This window comes from Onychostoma macrolepis, chromosome 13, assembly GCF_012432095.1.
Source record: "Onychostoma macrolepis isolate SWU-2019 chromosome 13, ASM1243209v1, whole genome shotgun sequence".
Lineage (NCBI taxonomy): Eukaryota > Metazoa > Chordata > Actinopteri > Cypriniformes > Cyprinidae > Onychostoma > Onychostoma macrolepis.
In genome coordinates this window covers 32,355,210-32,372,709 of record NC_081167.1, presented here as the reverse complement: position 1 = coordinate 32,372,709, position 17,500 = coordinate 32,355,210, and the positions used below count along the sequence as shown (strand labels likewise).

The 17,500-nt window shown below is 40.2% G+C and overlaps 2 protein-coding genes across 7 annotated transcripts in view; one reads left to right on the top strand and one right to left on the bottom strand.

Moving 5' to 3' along the window:
• The window catches only part of zmp:0000000755 (phosphofurin acidic cluster sorting protein 1), a 40,082-nt gene extending 22,632 nt beyond the window's left edge, over nucleotides 1-17,450 (top strand). For 5 of the 6 annotated variants that reach the window (XM_058795463.1, XM_058795464.1, XM_058795465.1 and 2 more), the window contains 14 exons: nucleotides 720-802; nucleotides 2,567-2,689; nucleotides 2,768-2,900; nucleotides 3,086-3,190; nucleotides 3,739-3,845; nucleotides 5,245-5,399; nucleotides 5,479-5,589; nucleotides 5,854-5,956; nucleotides 8,479-8,521; nucleotides 9,327-9,369; nucleotides 9,633-9,771; nucleotides 11,240-11,463; nucleotides 11,599-11,712; nucleotides 12,881-17,450. In XM_058795463.1, the coding sequence (XP_058651446.1) occupies nucleotides 720-802; nucleotides 2,567-2,689; nucleotides 2,768-2,900; nucleotides 3,086-3,190; nucleotides 3,739-3,845; nucleotides 5,245-5,399; nucleotides 5,479-5,589; nucleotides 5,854-5,956; nucleotides 8,479-8,521; nucleotides 9,327-9,369; nucleotides 9,633-9,771; nucleotides 11,240-11,463; nucleotides 11,599-11,712; nucleotides 12,881-12,996 (1,599 nt within the window). In that variant the 3' untranslated portion in view covers nucleotides 12,997-17,450. The remainder of the gene's footprint in view (nucleotides 1-719; nucleotides 803-2,566; nucleotides 2,690-2,767; nucleotides 2,901-3,085; nucleotides 3,191-3,738; nucleotides 3,846-5,244; nucleotides 5,400-5,478; nucleotides 5,590-5,853; nucleotides 5,957-8,478; nucleotides 8,522-9,326; nucleotides 9,370-9,632; nucleotides 9,772-11,239; nucleotides 11,464-11,598; nucleotides 11,713-12,880) is intronic. The other variant, XR_009273879.1, reaches the window with a different exon arrangement.
• Nucleotides 16,627-17,500, bottom strand: part of mrpl2 (mitochondrial ribosomal protein L2) — a 3,977-nt gene continuing 3,103 nt past the window's right edge. Inside the window, exon 7 of the mRNA XM_058795468.1 lies at nucleotides 16,627-17,500. This exon is cut by the window's right edge and continues 684 nt beyond it. The gene's annotated coding sequence lies outside the window, so the exon portion shown is untranslated.

The following is a 17,500-nucleotide window of genomic DNA, read 5'->3' as shown; positions in this document are numbered from 1 at the left end:
TCATAAAAGAGAAATGTATAATTTTGACCCATACAATGTATTGTTGGCTATTGCTGCAGATATAGCTGTGCTGCTTATGACTGCTTCTGTGCTGCAGGGATTTCATTTTTTAAACTCTGCTCATCTGCATACACCTCTGAGTGCCACACCCCCAGCTCAGCATCCAATCAACAACTGATGCACAGAATCAAGTCCCGCCCTACATTTAATCTTTTTTTGATAATCTGTTGCACTCGGATGCATGTCAAAATACACTACTTCAGTGTCATTGCAACTTTAAAAACAAAGGTTAACCACATATTTCTAGTAAACGCAGTGTAGCTGTTCAGCAGTGCTGCAGACACATTATTTCTATATGTTTTGGTGTGTGTCTTGCGGTCTCTGGAGCTGCTGGTGTCTGTTGATGAGCGTGTGGAGCACACCGGGCCGCTGAAGCACCTGCTTACAGATATTCTTACCCCTCCACTGACATCACAGACACACACACACACACACACACACACACACACACACACACATACACCTGACCACAGCGCCCCCATCAGGACCACACACACACACACACACACCTGACCACAGCGCCCCCATCAGGACCACACACACACACACACACACACACACACACACACACACACACACACACACCTGACCACAGCGCCCCCATCAGGACCACACACACACACACACAGGTAAATCAGTGCTGTTGTCTTCCTGTGCAGGCTGCTGACTTCCTGTTGGTGGAGCGCTGTAAGACAGCCGGCTCGCAGCAGAAGGAGGACATCAGTATGGAGACCAGCGGCGGTGAGAGCCCAGCCACACACACTCTCTCACACACACACACACACACACACACACACACACACACACACACACACACACACACACACACACACACACACACACACACACACACACACACACACACACACACACACACACACACACACACACACACACACACACACACTCACTCAGTAGCACAGCTCTTGATTCTGATTGGCTGTCAGGATTTTGTGTTCCTTTATTTTCAGCAGAACAAGGTACAAAATACCGGTCCCAGTGTTGAGAAAAGAGTAATACTAATAAATAGTGCTAACGATTAATCACATCCAAAATAAAAGTTTTTATTGACATAATATATGTGTGTGTATTACTGTGTATATTTACATTTAGTCATTTATCCAAAGCGACTTACAAATGAGCACCACAAAACTTTTAATTTGGATGTGATTAATCGCAATTAATTGTTTGACCACACTACTAATAAATATTCATATAACAATGACATTGAACTGCAAGTCACTTCATATGCATTCTTATGAAAATTGATAAAGGTTCCCACGTACAGTATTGTAAGTTTCCAGGTGATCCGATAAGAGAATATTACATTTTTAATTCTGTTTTAGAGTCATCGTTACTCTACTCAGCCATGATGATGAGGATGACTGCTTCTAAAAGCAAAAGCTTGTTTTCTATCTTTAGTTAATTAAACGTGTTCTCCTCTTATTTGGTCAGGATGAATTCTTAAATTAACAGTTGAATTCAAATGATTGAATTATTATCCTCTCAGTTTGAAGATGAGCAGAATGTGTTAGATCTGCGATGATCGTGCTTGTTTAGCTGATCTCGGCCTGACTGTAATGAATATGAGTTCTCAGCTGACTCAGATCAGTTCCTTTCACTCTGTCCCATGTTTTGTATATTTGCAAGCTGTGTATTTTTTTACCGAGTGAAGCCTGCTGACAGCAGTTTCTTGTGGAGATGATGTGATCTGAGATCTGTGATGAAGCGTTCGTCTCTTTCTCTCTACTTGAGCTCTGCTCTGCATGTCGTCTCTCCTGCTCTTTCCCACGCTGTGAGTTTCCTACATTATTCAGACGAGAGGAAACGAGCCGCCCGCTCGCTGTGACCTGTGACCTTTACTCCTGACGCCGACGCAGCTCAGTGATGTTTCATTCAAACCCCAACCCCTGGATCGACATGAATTATTCCTCTAAACATGAATAATCTCCCATCATTTACTGAACCCGTGTAATACAATATAAAGCAGCTGTTTTCTATGTGAATATCTGTTAAACTGTAATGTATTTCTGTGATGCGCAGCTGTATTTTCAGCATCATTACTGCAGTCTTCAGTGTCACATGATCTTCAGAAATCATCATAATATACTGATTTGCTGCTCAACAAACATTTCTGATTATTATCAATGTTGAAAACAGTTGTGCTGCACAATATTTTTGTGGAAACTGTGATGCATTTTATTTTTCAGGATTCACAGATGAATAGAAAGTTCAGAAGAACAGCATTTATTTGAAATAGAAATCTTTTGTAACATAAATGTCTTGACTGTCACTCTTGATCAATTTAATGCATCCTTGATTAATAAAAGTCTAAATTTCCTCTTTTTTTTTTCTTTTATATCTTACTGACAGCATACCTTTGAATGCCATTGTATCACAGTTTGCACAAAATATGAGAATGTAATGCTATGTCTTATGTTGTTTATGTGAACTATTCCTTAATGAAATGATTTGAATATGATGAGTGCATTTATTGGTTTCTGCAGGAGGCTGAAGCAGAGCATCATGGGATAGTGATGGCAGATGTGTCCGAGCCCAGCAGTGATCGACTGAACAGCTCCGGTGGGAAACTCTGCAAGACTGAGTCCCAGAATCACAGCAGTCCCAGGTACACAATCACACTGATCCTGGAGCTCTGCCCTGTGTTTGTGAAGGTGACATGAGCTGCTGTGTTTATGACCTCCAGTAAAGCGGAGAGCAGGGTCCCGCGGCGCACTCGCAGCACATCCATGAAGGACAGACAGAACTCTCGAGCTCAGAGCGAGCGCACCATCAGCGTGGACAGCGAGTGTTCGCCGGACAGCCGCTTCAGCGCACAGGTGCAACCAACACTCGCCTGTCACTCCAGCAGAACCAGTCGCACTCACTTTACTCTGACTTCATGTTGACCACAGGCTCACTGCTGAGATTACATCATGCATTTGTTACTTTGATTGTGTGAATGGTGTGTATGTGTATGTATACAGAGAGGGAGTTTAGTTTTGTGTGTGTTTGTGTTGCTCAGGTGCCCAGGAAATCAGTGTATGATCAGCTGAATCAGATCCTGATCTCAGACGAGAGACTCCCAGAGAACATCATCCTCATCAACACAGTGGACTGGCAGGGCCAGGTGTGTGTGTGTGTGTGTGTGTGTGTGTGTGTGAGAGAGTGAGTGTGTGTGTGTGTGAGAGAGAGTGAGTGTGTGTGTGTGTGTGTGTGAGAGTGAGTGTGTGTGTGTGTGTGTGTGTGTGTGTGTGAGAGAGAGAGTGAGTGTGTGTGTGTGTGTGTGTGAGTGTGTGTGTGTGTGTGTGTATGTGTGTGAGAGAGAGTGAGTGTGAGTGTGTTTATGTGTATGGTGTGTGTTCACATCTGCCAAAAATCATCTGCCAAGTACAGAAATGTAAATGTAGTAATTACATTATTTCATAATTTCTCCTTCATGTCCATTAATCTGTGCATCAGATGCATCTGTGTTTATGATCATTAATTTTAATGCATGTAAAAAAGCTCAGAAATTTTTTTTCTTCTTTTGTTTCTCACATTGACCTCATAGTGGCTGATCATCACTACAGTTTGGACATAAATGATATAACACATAATTATGATGATCATAGGGATATTGCTGATGTCTTTGTGCTGAATCATGTTTAATAACATTATGTTGTTGTTGATGTTCAGTATGTGGAGGAGGTCCTGCAGAAACACGCCCAGCCCATCGTGTCCACCTGTTCCGCCGCTGATGTCCAGGCTGCATTTAACACCATCGTCACACGCATTCAGAGATTGTGAGTGACCACACACACACACACACACACACACACACGTCTGGTTTGCTATCCTTGTGGGGACTCTCCTTAGATGGTGCGTTCACACCAGACGCGAATGAAGCGTTTAGCGCAAGTGATTTACATGTTAAGTCAATGCAAAGACGCGAATAGACATCCTGTGGCGCGTTCCGGGCGAATTGCTCAAGTTGAAAAATCTGAACTTTGGCGAATATTCGCACCGCGTTAACCAATCAGGAGCTTGCTCTAGTAGTGACGTGATTACGACATAGCGAGAGGAGGCAGAAATCCGAAACAATGGAGGACAAAATCATCGTCGCTGTATGTGGATACAGAAACAGGAATAAAAAGGAAGAAAGAGAAGTGAGTGAGGAGGTCGGACAATCTGTTAAGTTGTAAAAAACGCTCTTCACTGAATTTGAGCTATATATATACATATTGAGTTGATGTGTTTATTCAGAGGAAGTGTGCAGAAAGAAGTGGAAGAGTCAACAAAATCCATGTCAGCCATTTCGCAACGAGACTGAAGCCACCTGGCAGAAGCCCCTCCCTGACGCGAATTTGCGTCTCTTGTGAAGTGAATTTCACGCGCGAATGAAGCGAGTAAACTCAAAATGTTCAAGCATCCAACTACGCGTAAATAGCGCGATTTATTCGCGCAAGTCGCGTCTGGTGTGAACTCACAGTAACACTCTGACTCCTCCCACAGGTGTAACTGTAACACTCTGACTCCTCTTCTGTAATGCTCTGACTCCTCCCACAGCTGTAACTGTAATGCTCTGACTCCTCCCACAGCTGTAACTGTAACGCTCTGACTCCACCCACAGCTGTAATTGTAACGCTGTAACTGCAACGCTCTGACTTCTCCCACAGCTGTAACTGTAACGCTCTGACTCCACCCACAGCTGTAACTGTAATTCTCTGACTCCTCCCACAGCTGTAACTGTAACGCTCTGACTCCGCCCACAGCTGTAACTGTAACGCTGACTCCTCCCACAGCTGTAACTGTAACGCTGTAACTATAACACTCTGACTCCACCCACAGCTGTAACGGTAACGCTGTAACTGTAACACTCTGACTCCTCCCACAGCTGTAACTGTAACGCTCTGACTCCTCTCACAGCTGTAACTGTAACGCTCTGACTCCACCCACAGCTGTAACGGTAACGCTGTAACTGTAACACTCTGACTCCTCACAGCTGTAACTGTAACACTCTGACTCCACCCACAGCTGTAACGGTAACGCTGTAACTGTAACGCTCTGACTCCACCCACAGCTGTAACGGTAACGCTGTAACTGTAACACTCTGACTCCTCTCACAGCTGTAACTGTAACACTCTGACTCCACCCACAGCTGTAACTAATGCTGTAACTGTAACACTCTGACTCCTCCCACAGCTGTAACTGTAACGCTCTGACTCCGCCCACGGTGAAGGTGGCAGTGGCAGGTGATCAGAGCTATCTCAGTACAGTGCTGCGCTTCTTCGTAGAGCAGCTGGCCAATAAGACGCCTGATTGGCTGAGCTATATCCGCTTCTTCATCATCCCCATCGGTGAGTCCATGAGCTCGTAATGCTGCTTTATTATGTGTCCGGAGTGTATTTACACACTCTGTCTGTGACTGTCTTGCAGGTTCCCATCCTCTGGCCAAGTATGTGTCGACGTTCGACAGTAAGTTCTGCAGTATGTTCATGGATCCGTCCTGGAGGGAGCTGTTCTGCCGGTCAGATTCTCCCAGCGCAGGTACCGACTGATGTGTGTGTGTGTTAATGAAGCATAAACGAGCCGCTGGGATGTGTTTGTTAATGAGAGCTCAGTGAGTGGAGGATAGATGTGAGAGTGTCTGTTTCACTTGCATCTGTCTCACATTAGACTCATTTCCCATCAGACCTCACATCTGCTCCGATCCTCCTTCCCTCCGGCTCGTCTCACGCTCATCTGCTCGAGTGTGACTCTGGTGTTCATAATGAAGTTGTGATGTTAACTGCTGTCTGTCTCTCTCCACAGACTCTGTTGATGTAGCTGGACGGATTATCCAGTATCTGGCTGGAGCGAATGTGTCTCATCAGTTTCCCATCTCTGAAGCCATGCTCACCTACAGACAGAAGAGGTACGCATGTGTGTGTGTGTGTGTGTGTGTGTTCTTCAGGAAGTAGCATCAGATTTAGCTTTACTTGATTCTCCATCAATCATTTTCTAGTGAAATCAGTGCGTCTCAAATCTGATCATCAGAATCTTTTGAGGAGCTTTACTTTCACTGTTCCTCAGCGGAGGAATGATCTTCATCTCACATCTTCTGAGGAGCGTTATTTCTTCATCTCTCAATCAGCATGTTTGGATCATTTCAATCTCATGACTGATATTTAGATCATATTTAGCGATGACTGATATTTAGATCATTTTATGTCAGTATCTGCTCTTCTGTTAGAAACATCTCACTGATTTACATTTACAAGCATCAGAATTTCATCATATTAATATCAGCATGTGCAGCAAACTCATATTTTTGATCTGTTTGAGTCTCTGAATAAAAATTTAGCTGTGTTTTCCTCCATATTCTCAATATATGAGACAATATAAGCCATAAAAGCCTGATGATCAAATATGACACAAAACATAAAACATGCAAACAACTTGGTGTAAATATCCAATAAACTGTTCCATTTCAATAAAATATTTTTTCGGACTATTACTTTTTATGCCAGACTTTACAGGGTTGAAAGCGCATGTCAAAAATGTGCAAACAAAATGAGTGTTTAAAAACATGATTAAAATGAATCATTAATCAATTAATCAATTTTGTTCTGAAAAGTGAGGTGTGCTCTGATTGGCCAGCTATCCAGTGCGTTGTGATTGGCCGAATACTGCAAGCATGTGATGGAAATGTTACGCCCCTCACCGTATTTGGAAACACACAGCGCCTTTTTTGCGCAAACATTTGTGCGGTGTTACGCAAATCTTCCCACACAGTGCCGTAGACATGTGGGCGTGTTTATATGAGGTGTTTTAGGAGGCCGTGGACGAGTCTTGACTTTTATAAAGAATATCTCTTTTGGTTTGAGACTTTAGTCTTTGTAACTTTCCAGATCTTATCTATGAACAAACAGCTCGTAGCACTCCAAAAACAAAGGAAAACATCGCATCATATTACATTTACATTACATTTAGTCATTTAGCAGATGTTTTTATCCAAAGCGACTTACAAATGAGGACAATAGAAGCAATCAAAATCAACAAAAGAGCAACAATATGCAAGTGCTAAAGAAGGTCTCAGTTAGCTTAACACACTACACGTAGCAAGGGTTTTTTATTATAATTTTTTACTTGTGTGTGTGTATATATATATATATATATAACGGAATGGAAAAAGAATAGAGCACGCTACTGTTAGAGGCCTTTTTTTTTTTTTTAATTGTATAATAAATAAAAGAAAACAAATAGATAGAATTGAAAAAGAATAGAGAAGCTAGTGTTAGTTTTTTGGTAACACTTTACAAAAAAGTTCATTAGTTAACATTAACAAAGATTAATAAATAGTGTAATAAATACATTGTTCATTGTTTATTCATGTTAGTTAATACATTAATTAATGTTAACAAATGACACCTTATTGTAAAGTGTTGCCATTTTTTTCATCATATGACCCCTTTAAAAACAAAAGAAATTTGATGGATAAAAACCAAACATGCATTTGATTCTCAGTGATTAGATATTGTGCTCGTTTTAATATATTTTTTAATATAATTTTTTCCACTGACAGATTAATTATTATTAATAACACTTCTGCACTCGATTTCTTCTCCTCTTTTGCAGTCCAAGGAGGAGAAGTCTGTATTTTGATTTTTACATCAGGTATCTGACCTCTGACCTCTACTGTTCTATCTCTACATGTGATTGGCTGTGATCTCCTCCAGTCACATGACCTCCCCTGTCATCGCTCTCATGAGTCTCTCAGACACACACACACACACACACACACACACACACACACACGCATGTTGGTATATGTGGTTTAGGGGACTCTCCATAGGCATAATGGTTTTTATACTGTACTTACTGTATGTGCTATTGTCCTACACCAACCCTACACCTAAACCTACCCCTTACAGGAGACTGCAGGCATTTTTAGATTTTCAAAAAAACACCATTTAGTATGTTTTTTAAGCCTTTTGGTTTACGGGGACATAGACAGTGTCCTCATAAACCACCTTCATGTTGTAGTACCCATGTTATTATATAGATTTGTGTCCTCATAAACCATATATACCAGTACACACACACACGCACGCACTCACACACACTCATGCACACACACACACACACGCACACACACACACACACACACGCACACACACACACACATCAACGCCTGAAGATCTGTGGATCTTTGTGAATCCTGTGTGCTGCTCTCATTGTGTGATCCGACACTCATTCATTAGAATCCTGGGATGTCAGAGCAGTGCCTGTATTTCCCACGCTGCACTGCTGCAGATGATGATCATGAGTGTCAGAGACTCATCTCATGGTGATGTTGTGTGCAGCTGCGTCTGGATCTGTCTCCAGAGTCGCTCAGTGTCTGTGCTTCATGAAGCTCTGCGCCGCTCTAACCTCTCTCTCTCTCTCTCTCTGCAGTCCGGATGAAGATTCCTGCCAAAAATTTGTGCCATTTATCGGGGTGAGACTCCAGATCCACTGATACTGGTGCTGATGGGAGGTTTAAAGGATTAGTTCATCCAAACATCATCATTTACTGTCGTTCCAAGCCTGCGAGACGTGCTTTCTTCTGTAAAAGAAGATGTTTTGAAGAATGTTGGGAACTGAACAGCATTGGACCCCATTGACTTTCATTATATTCCTCAAATGATCTTTTGTGACAGTCACATGGTTATTATGAACGCCACGAGGGGAGTAAATGATGACACAATGATCACGTTTGGATAATCTATCACTTTAAATGCATAAATGTTAAAGGGATAGTTCACCCAAAACTGAAAATTCTGTCATTAATTACTCCCCCTCGTGCCGTTCCAAACCCGCAAGACCTTCGACACGATCAAGACTCAGAAACATAGCAAGCACATCAGTAAAACAGTCCATGTGACATCACGGGCTCATTATTGTAGTTTTCTTTGCGCACAAAAATGATTCTCGTAGCTTCGTAAAATTACGGTTGAGCCACTGATGTCACATGGTTTCTTTTAACGATGTCCTTGCTATGTTTCTGAGTCTTGATCGTGTCCTTGCTGTCTGTGGAGGGTCAGAGAGCTCTCGGACTTCATTTGTGTTCTGAAGATGAGCGAAGGTCTTGCGGGTTTGAAACGACACCAGGGGCAGTAATTAATGACAGAATTTTCAGTTTTGGGTGAACTATCCCTTTAATGCAGAAGAAGTGTTGATGCAAATGAAGGTTTGACTGAGTGTGTAATGTTGAGCAGCGCTGGTGATCCTGAGCGAGTGACTGAGTGCTCTTGTGCCGTCAGGTGGTGAAGGTGGGGATCGTCGAACACAGTCTGTCCACATCAGGTGAGATCTTCAGATCATTGCTCAGGGAATGAGGTCACGTCTGCGAGCTTCTCGCTCACAGAAATAGATTTTACAGTCCTGTGTTCACACTGCACCGCAGCAGAGCATCAGCTCCGCACGTGTAGGTCAGCGCAGGAGCAGACGCACCTCGACAAACTCTGATTTTAACATGTTTACAGCCATTCTACAGCGTTCTGCTGACAGTATCAGAGCACATGCTGACTCGTGTGTGTGTGTGTGTGTGTGTGTGTGTGTGTTCTCAGTGGATTCTGATGATGCCATGGGCGGGAATGTGGGCGTGGTTTCCTCTCCCATGCCGCAGGTGACCACGCCCTACGGGAAGGAGATGTGTGTGACTCCGCCCCCGTCTCCCTCGGTGTGTGCGGTTTTCACTGGAGTGGGGTATGACATCATCACACGAGTGTGTGTGTGTGTGTGTGAATCTGGGTCACATTACACTGCTTAATCAGCATACTGTGTTTTCCAGAAAATAAATCATCATTTGAAACATGCTGCGACCTGCTGAAAGTTAGTTTTAGTTATGCTTTAAAAAATTAGTTTGTGCTTGGTGTTTATAATAAATGTTTATAACAAATGGCACTTTTCATACTTCTGCTTGTCATTCCTCTTCTGTTTTGAATAGCGTTAAATTTGAAGGATTTGTTGCAAAGGACAGTGATGCAACTGAAAATATGAGGCTGAAAATTAACGTTGCCCACAGCTCGTTAGTTAACTAAATTAATAAACGCACTATATTACATATTCAGTACATTTTTACTTAACCTGCTATCTAATAAATAACCTGCTATATCTGCTATCTGATCAATTCCAGCCTCCATTTAAATGCTTATATTTCAACTATGATTTATTATATCATTAAAAATCTGAACTACCTTATGTGCCATTCAACTTTTCATATAGAGCCGAGTTATTTTGAGTGGTAATTTATTACATTTATTATTTATTTATCATTTATTATTATTTATAAAAATTTATTAATTTAATTGATTATTAAGTAAACTATTATTTAGATTTATTTTGATTTTGGGTAAATGAAAACATTAATTTTGGTTTTGGTAAAAAAAAAAATAATGTTGGCACATTATTTTTAGTGTTTATAATTAATTATATTACAAATTTTATTTAAATACAAATTATATTTAATTTGTAGTGTTTATAATTATTAGTGTTTATAATGATTTTAAATGTTTTGTTTTATCAGTATTTTACATTATTTCTAAATGTAATAATAAAATGCAACTTAATAGTCGTGTGACGCGTGACGTAAAATACAGTGAAGATTGTTTATATTTTTCAGTCAGTTTCTGGAACACACACACATTGCTCAGAACTTCATTTTAACAACTTTAAAGGTGATTTTCTCAATATTTTAGATTTTTTGCACCCTCAGATTCCAGATTTTCAAATATTGTCCGATCCTAACAAACCACACATCAATGGAGAGATTATTTATTCAGCTTCCAGATGATCTATAAACCTCAGTTTCACAAAATTGACCCTTATGACTGGTTTTGTGGTCCAGAGTCACAAATGAATAGACATGAGTCAGGCGTGTTCTTGACATGTTTCATGAGACTCTGTGTGTGTGTGTGTGTGTGTGTGTGTCTCTCTCTCTCTCTGTGTGTGTGTGTGTGTGTGTGTCTCTCTCTCTCTGTGTGTGTGTGTGTGTGTGTGTGTGTGTCTCTCTCTGTGTGTGTGTGTGTGTGTCTCTCTCTCTCTGTGTGTGTGTGTGTGTGTGTGTGTGTCTCTCTCTCTCTCTCTCTCTCTGCGTGTGTGTGTGTGTGTGTCTCTCTCTCTCTCTCTCTCTGCGTGTGTGTGTCTCTCTCTCTCTCTCTGCGTGTGTGTGTAGTTCTCCGTGCACAGGCGGGGAGCTGATGGGGCTGCAGGTGGACTACTGGACGTGTCCGAGCGGAGAGAAGAAGCGTGAGGGTGAGAAGCGTGATGCTGGTCTGAAGAACACACTGAAGAGTAACTTCCGCTCGCTGCAGGTCAGCCGTCTGCCCAGCGGAGGAGAGCCCAGCGCTGCACACAGCATGGCCATGACCGTCGTCACCAAAGAGAAGAACAAGAAAGGTGCGGAACACACACAGCGGCAGTGTAGAGCAGGGTTTCTCTCAGGTCCTGTAGCTGGCGTCCATCAGCGTGTGGTGTTTTAATAATAATTCTGCCTCCTGCAGATGTCAGAGTGTTTTCTTGCGTGTCTTGCAGTGATTTTTCTGAGTAAGAAGCTGAAGGAGAAGGACGTGGATTCTAAGAGTCAGGTGATCGACGGCATCAGCCGGCTCATCTGTACGGCCAAACATCAGCACACCATGCTCCGAGGTGACGCGCTCACATCCGTACACTCTTCACGTTCCACCAGCGCCAGCTCAGCTCAAGATTATCTGCATTCGTGAGACAAAGCAGCTTCACAGAAAAGCTGAAGTTTCTGCGTTATATTTAGGAGTAGGTTATTAGTGGTGATTATGGCAGAAATGTACAGTAATAATTATGCAGTTAGTTACAAATGACACGTAATCAGACAGACGCTGATCACTATTAACTGCAGTGATTATATGCTGCGATCACAGTTAAGTGGCAGTCTGAATAGAAACGGCAATAGTAACTGTACAGTATTTTTAGATCTGCATGCATTTGGTGTTAAAGAGACAGAGACTGTTTACTTGTCTTTAACACTTTAATATTTGAGATGTATTCAAATGTTACATTAATGTAGTTGATGCTGTGGTATTTTTGTTAAAGGCGTAGGCAGCGTTCCTCTCGCAGTCTTCTGTCGGCTGCTGATTCGTGCTCGTGGTATTCAGCTGCGGAAGAATGCTTTCTATAAAGACAGAATAAGTGTTGGACGTCTAAATGTTTGACTTCATTTTTTATATTGGATTTTTTTATCTTATTGGAATCAAAACTAGGAATCAATAAGAATCAGAATCGATAAAATTCAAGGGATACCCGACCCTACTGCTGAGTGTGTTTTTTGGGAACCTGTGATACTTTTTTCGGGGTTATTTAATGAATAAAAAGTTTTTTTTTAAAAAACAGCATTTATTTAAAATATAAATCTTTTGTAACAATATACACTACCATTCAAAAGTTTGGGGTCAACTCATTTTTTTCTTTCTATTTTTGAAAGAAATGAACTTTCTTAACTAACTTTGGTTCACCAAAGGATAAAAAGTTACAGTAAAGACTTATAGTGTTAGTGTCAAAAAAATACTAAGCAGCACAACTGTTTCAAACATTAACAATAAATCCGCATATTAGTATGATTTCTGAAGATCATGTGACTCTCAGTAATGATGCTGAAAATACAGCTGCGCGTCACAGAAATAAATTACAGTTTAAAGTATATTAAAATAGAAAACCATCATTTTAAATTGCAAAATTATTTCACAATATCACTGTTTTTTCTGTATTTTTGATCGAATAAATCCAGCCTTGATGAGCAGAAGAGACTTCTTTTAAAAACATCAGATCTGTGTTTGTGTTTCAGTCTGCATCGACGGCGTGGAGTGGAACGATGTGAAGTTCTTCCAGCTGGCCGCTCAGTGGCCGACACACGTCAAGCACTTCCCCGTCGGCGTGTTCGGATACAGCAAACCCGTGTGACTCGTCTGCCAGAATACACTTAAAGTGCTCCGTTCTCACAGTTTTGTACTTAATATACTAGAAATGCATTCTTTAGTTCTTCTTACGAGAAACACGAGATCAGCTAAGTGTGCTCAGTTTGGGACACCGTGAAGATGAACTAAAATGTTCTTAACATGCTATCTCTGTAGTTAACATGTATTTAGTCAGCACTTGTAGTGCACTTGAGTGTGCTAGCCCACATGAAAAAATACTATAGTAACGTATAGTAAATGTTAGTGTTTGAACCATACTATAGTAAAGTACTTGAATGAATGTATTGTTGTAATTCTATAGTTGCTGTGATAATATAACTCTAGTAATGTAAACAAATGACTTTACTCAAGTTTTCTACGACTACAGGGTATATTATACTACAATACACTAGTTTACTGTAGTAAAAACTAAAGTATACTACAGTATTTATTATCAGTTCACTATAATTAATACTACAGTATGCTGCAGCATTCATTAAAGTGTTGCAAATACTATAATACACTTTACTAGAGTATGGTTCAAAAACACTATAGTATTTATAAATATAGTATTTTCTCATGTGGGCTAGCATACTCAAGTGTACTACAGGTGCTGACTAAATACATATTTTAAATACACACAGAGTGTGTTAAAAGTGCATTTTAGTTCATATTCACGGTGTCCCAAAATAGCACAGTTGAGTACACTTAGATGACCTTAAGAAGTACTAAAGAATCACTTTTAGTATATTAAGTACAGAATTAGTGTGTGGAAGTAGAGCAGTTTCAGGACATCATGGAAGTGCAGTTTTTGAGGAGTTTCCCGTGGAAACCTGAGCGCCGCGTGCGAGCGGCTGCTGGGGGTCAGGTACATGTTCAGGCGCTGGTGAAGCGCACGGCGACGGAGGGCAAACGCCAAGCACTTTCTGTTGATTTTGCTACTTTATCATTTCTGTGAAATCCTGTGTGGAATGTGGTCAGGTGCATGATGGGACGGACACTGAACAGGCCGTGTCGAGGCGTTTTGCTGTGAATTGAATGGATTTTTTACCCTAAATGTAAACTGTGTTTGTGGTATTTTGTCGTAACACAATGAATCTGAAACTATAAACTGAACCTGCCTTTCAAAGCACACACTGCAGAAGATGAACTCTGAAGAGCTTCCTGTCACATGACACAAACCGCCCTTATATTAAAGAAATGAATACTGAATGAGGCTGTGAGGGATGTTATATTTTGATAAGCCATATTGAATCCCGAGCACACGCCGTCTCGTTTCTGCAGCTTAGTGAAGGTCAGGTTAAGACTTCTTCCAAGTCAAGAAAACGTAAGGAATGAACACAATACGTCGTTATGGTTTCTAAATGTTAATATCCCATATTAGCAATGCTTTAAAGTTTGAAAATACAACTTCCAAGAGATCATCATTACATTTTAATTCATTAAAAAAATTACTTTTACTGTACCTTCTGATGATCACAGTGCAAAAAGTGCTTTATGTCTTGTTTTCCAGTACAAACATCTAAAGATTCTTAAATTAAGATGAATTTACTTCAATCAGTCTTGTTTTCAGGGCTCAGAAAAATCTACTTAATCCAAAGAGAAAACAAGTTTTCATTCCCCATTGACATGCGTGACCCTGGACCACAAAACCAGTCTTAAGGGTCAATTTTTCGAAACTGAGATTAATACATCATCTGGAAGCTGAATAAATAATCTTTCCATTGATGTATGGTTTGGACAATATTTGGCTGAGATGCAACTATTTGTAAATCTGGAATCTGAGGGTGCAAAAAAATTGAGAAAATCATCTTTAAAGTTGTTCAAATGAAGTTCTTAGCAATGCATATTACTAATCAAACATGAAGTTTTGAGATATTTACGGTAGGAAACTTACAAAATATCTTCATGGAACATGATCTTAATATCCTAATGATTTTTGGCATAAAAGAAAAATGTATAATTTTGAGCCATACAGTGTATTGTTGGCTATTGCTGCAGATATAGCTGTGCTGCTTATGACTGCTTCTGTGCTGCAGGGTCACATATTTGCTCTTTTTAATTATAAACTCACTTTATTTTGTGCAGTTTCTCAGAAAACAAGACTTCATATGTTCATTTTGCATCTCCGGTAAATGTATCTTGATTTAAAAATGCTCATGTTTGGGGAAATCAAGACAAAACTGAGGAAGTAATTCATTTTTTTGCAGTGTGTGCAACATTTAATGCCACGACTTCATGAATTTAAGACTTTCTGCTCTGATTTAAGCCTTAATTTGTGAAAGTGTGAATTAAGACCCGCAGAAACCCTGAACAAGATGACATCCGTGTTCATGTACTTCAGTCTGAATCATTTTAGTTTAAATCTGAAATCTAATCGTTTGGAAAGTGTTTTCTTCAGTCATCTCCAGCGGCACGAATCAGGTTTCGGGAGCTGACGAGTGTGTGTTGTGTTTAATGGTGCTTCTCATGTGTGTTTACTTGTGATTGTTTTAAAGCCGTTGTGTATTTGGTGATGAATGTATTGAGATGGCTAGAGTTACTGACTTCAGTGTTGTACCCTCTGTTTTTACTCCCTAAACGACCTCTTACAATGCCAAAAAACAGAGAATCCAGTTCACGAGAGCTGCTTCATCAACACTAGATTTACACAGTATTTGCACTTTTACTACAGTAAAAGAGTTCTGAATGAATGAGCACATTAACCGGCTTCTCCGGCTCCAGCACTTTGATTTAAAGAGACAGTTCACCCAAAAACCATCATTTACTCCTTCAGACCCCATGACTGACTTTCCTCCGTGAGAAGATATTTTGAGAAATGTCCCCGTGTTCTTCAGAATATCTTCCTTTTACATTCACAGATGAGATACAGTCACACAGTCATTTGAGTAAATGATGACCACAAAACCAGTCATAAGGGTCCATTTTTGGAAATTGAGATTTATACATCATCTGAAAGCTGAATAAATAATCTCCATTGATGTATGGTTTGTTGGACAATATTTGTCTGAGATACAACTATTTGAAAATCTGGAATCTGAGGGAGCAAAAAATCTAAATATTGAGAAAATCTCCTTTAAAGTTGTCCAAATGAAGTTCTTAGCAATGCATATTACTAATCAAAAATGAAGCTTTGATATATTTACGGTAGGAAATTTACTAAATATCTTCATGGAACATGATCTTAATATCCTAATGATTTTTGGCATAAAAGAAAAATGTATAATTTTGAGCCATACAGTGTATTGTTGGCTATTGCTGCAGATATAGCTGCTGCTTATGACTGCTTTTGTGCTGCAGGCTCACATTTCTGGGTGAACTATCGCTTAAAGAACCACTATGAACTCTCTCTCGGTGTGTGCGGTCGTGCAGATGTGGTTATGTGAAGGATTCTGTGTGTGTCTGTCAGACGAGAGGCGATGATGACGGTGTTGCGTGTGGTTTCTGAGAGCTGTATTGAACAGGTCACGTCCAGTGCTGCGAGAGTTACTTTTAAAAGTGATGCATTACAGTACTGTGTTACTTCCTAAAAAAGTAACTAATTACGTTACTTAGTTACTTTTTATGTAAAGTAATGCGTTACGTTACTTTTAGTTACTTCTTAAATCTGGGCAGGGCTCGCTTGTTTGTTTTTAGTATAAAAAGTTCTTCTTGTACAAATGTAAAGCTCTTTCACAGCAAAAGTGAAGTGAATGCGGCTCAGACTGAAGGAGATGTAGATTCACGTCTGTACAGTAGAGGACGCTCAAACTAATCACATGAAGAATATGACGCAGGAGAAGAAACATCAACACTATTCAGCAATAACTCAAATCAAACACTAATGTGTTATTTCTGCTTAGTACGGCTGAATTGGATCATCGAAGCTCAAAGACATCGGTTAATAAAATAGGATTAAATACATAAATGATATTTATTTAATTATTGCAGGTTTGTATTTGAGTGTTTTTATTGATTGTGAGGAACACTGAATGTGTTTTTGTGCAGGTGAGATGTTGATATTTAGTCTAGAACTACAGTAAGATCATGTTCTTACTCCTGATTTCTCTCAACATGGCAACACCAGAGCTGTCCGTCAATACATGAGAAACACAGGAGCTGGAGTCACTTATTTGAAAAATAACTCCGATATTTCCCTCTAAATTAAAAAGTAATGTGTTACTTTACTAGTTACTTTTAAAAAGTAATTGATGACGTAACGTGTGTTATTTGTAAGGCATCACCCCAGCACTGGTCACGTCTCACATAACTCCATATACTCTACATTAATAATCCACTGCGGTTCACACGGGACGCTGACTGCAGCACCTTTGCACAGAACCTCATTTTTAAATGATGTGACACTTTTTAATGTACCTTTGCATGTTTTCCATTTGGAGTATGTAATGTCTTTTATAGCGCTGCTTCTCTCATGCTCACACATGCAGTTGTGTTTAATAAAGGTTTTTATCCGCTGCTGAATGAGTCTGTGATTGTGTGACGGCTGGGTTTATTGAGATGAAGAGTGTTAT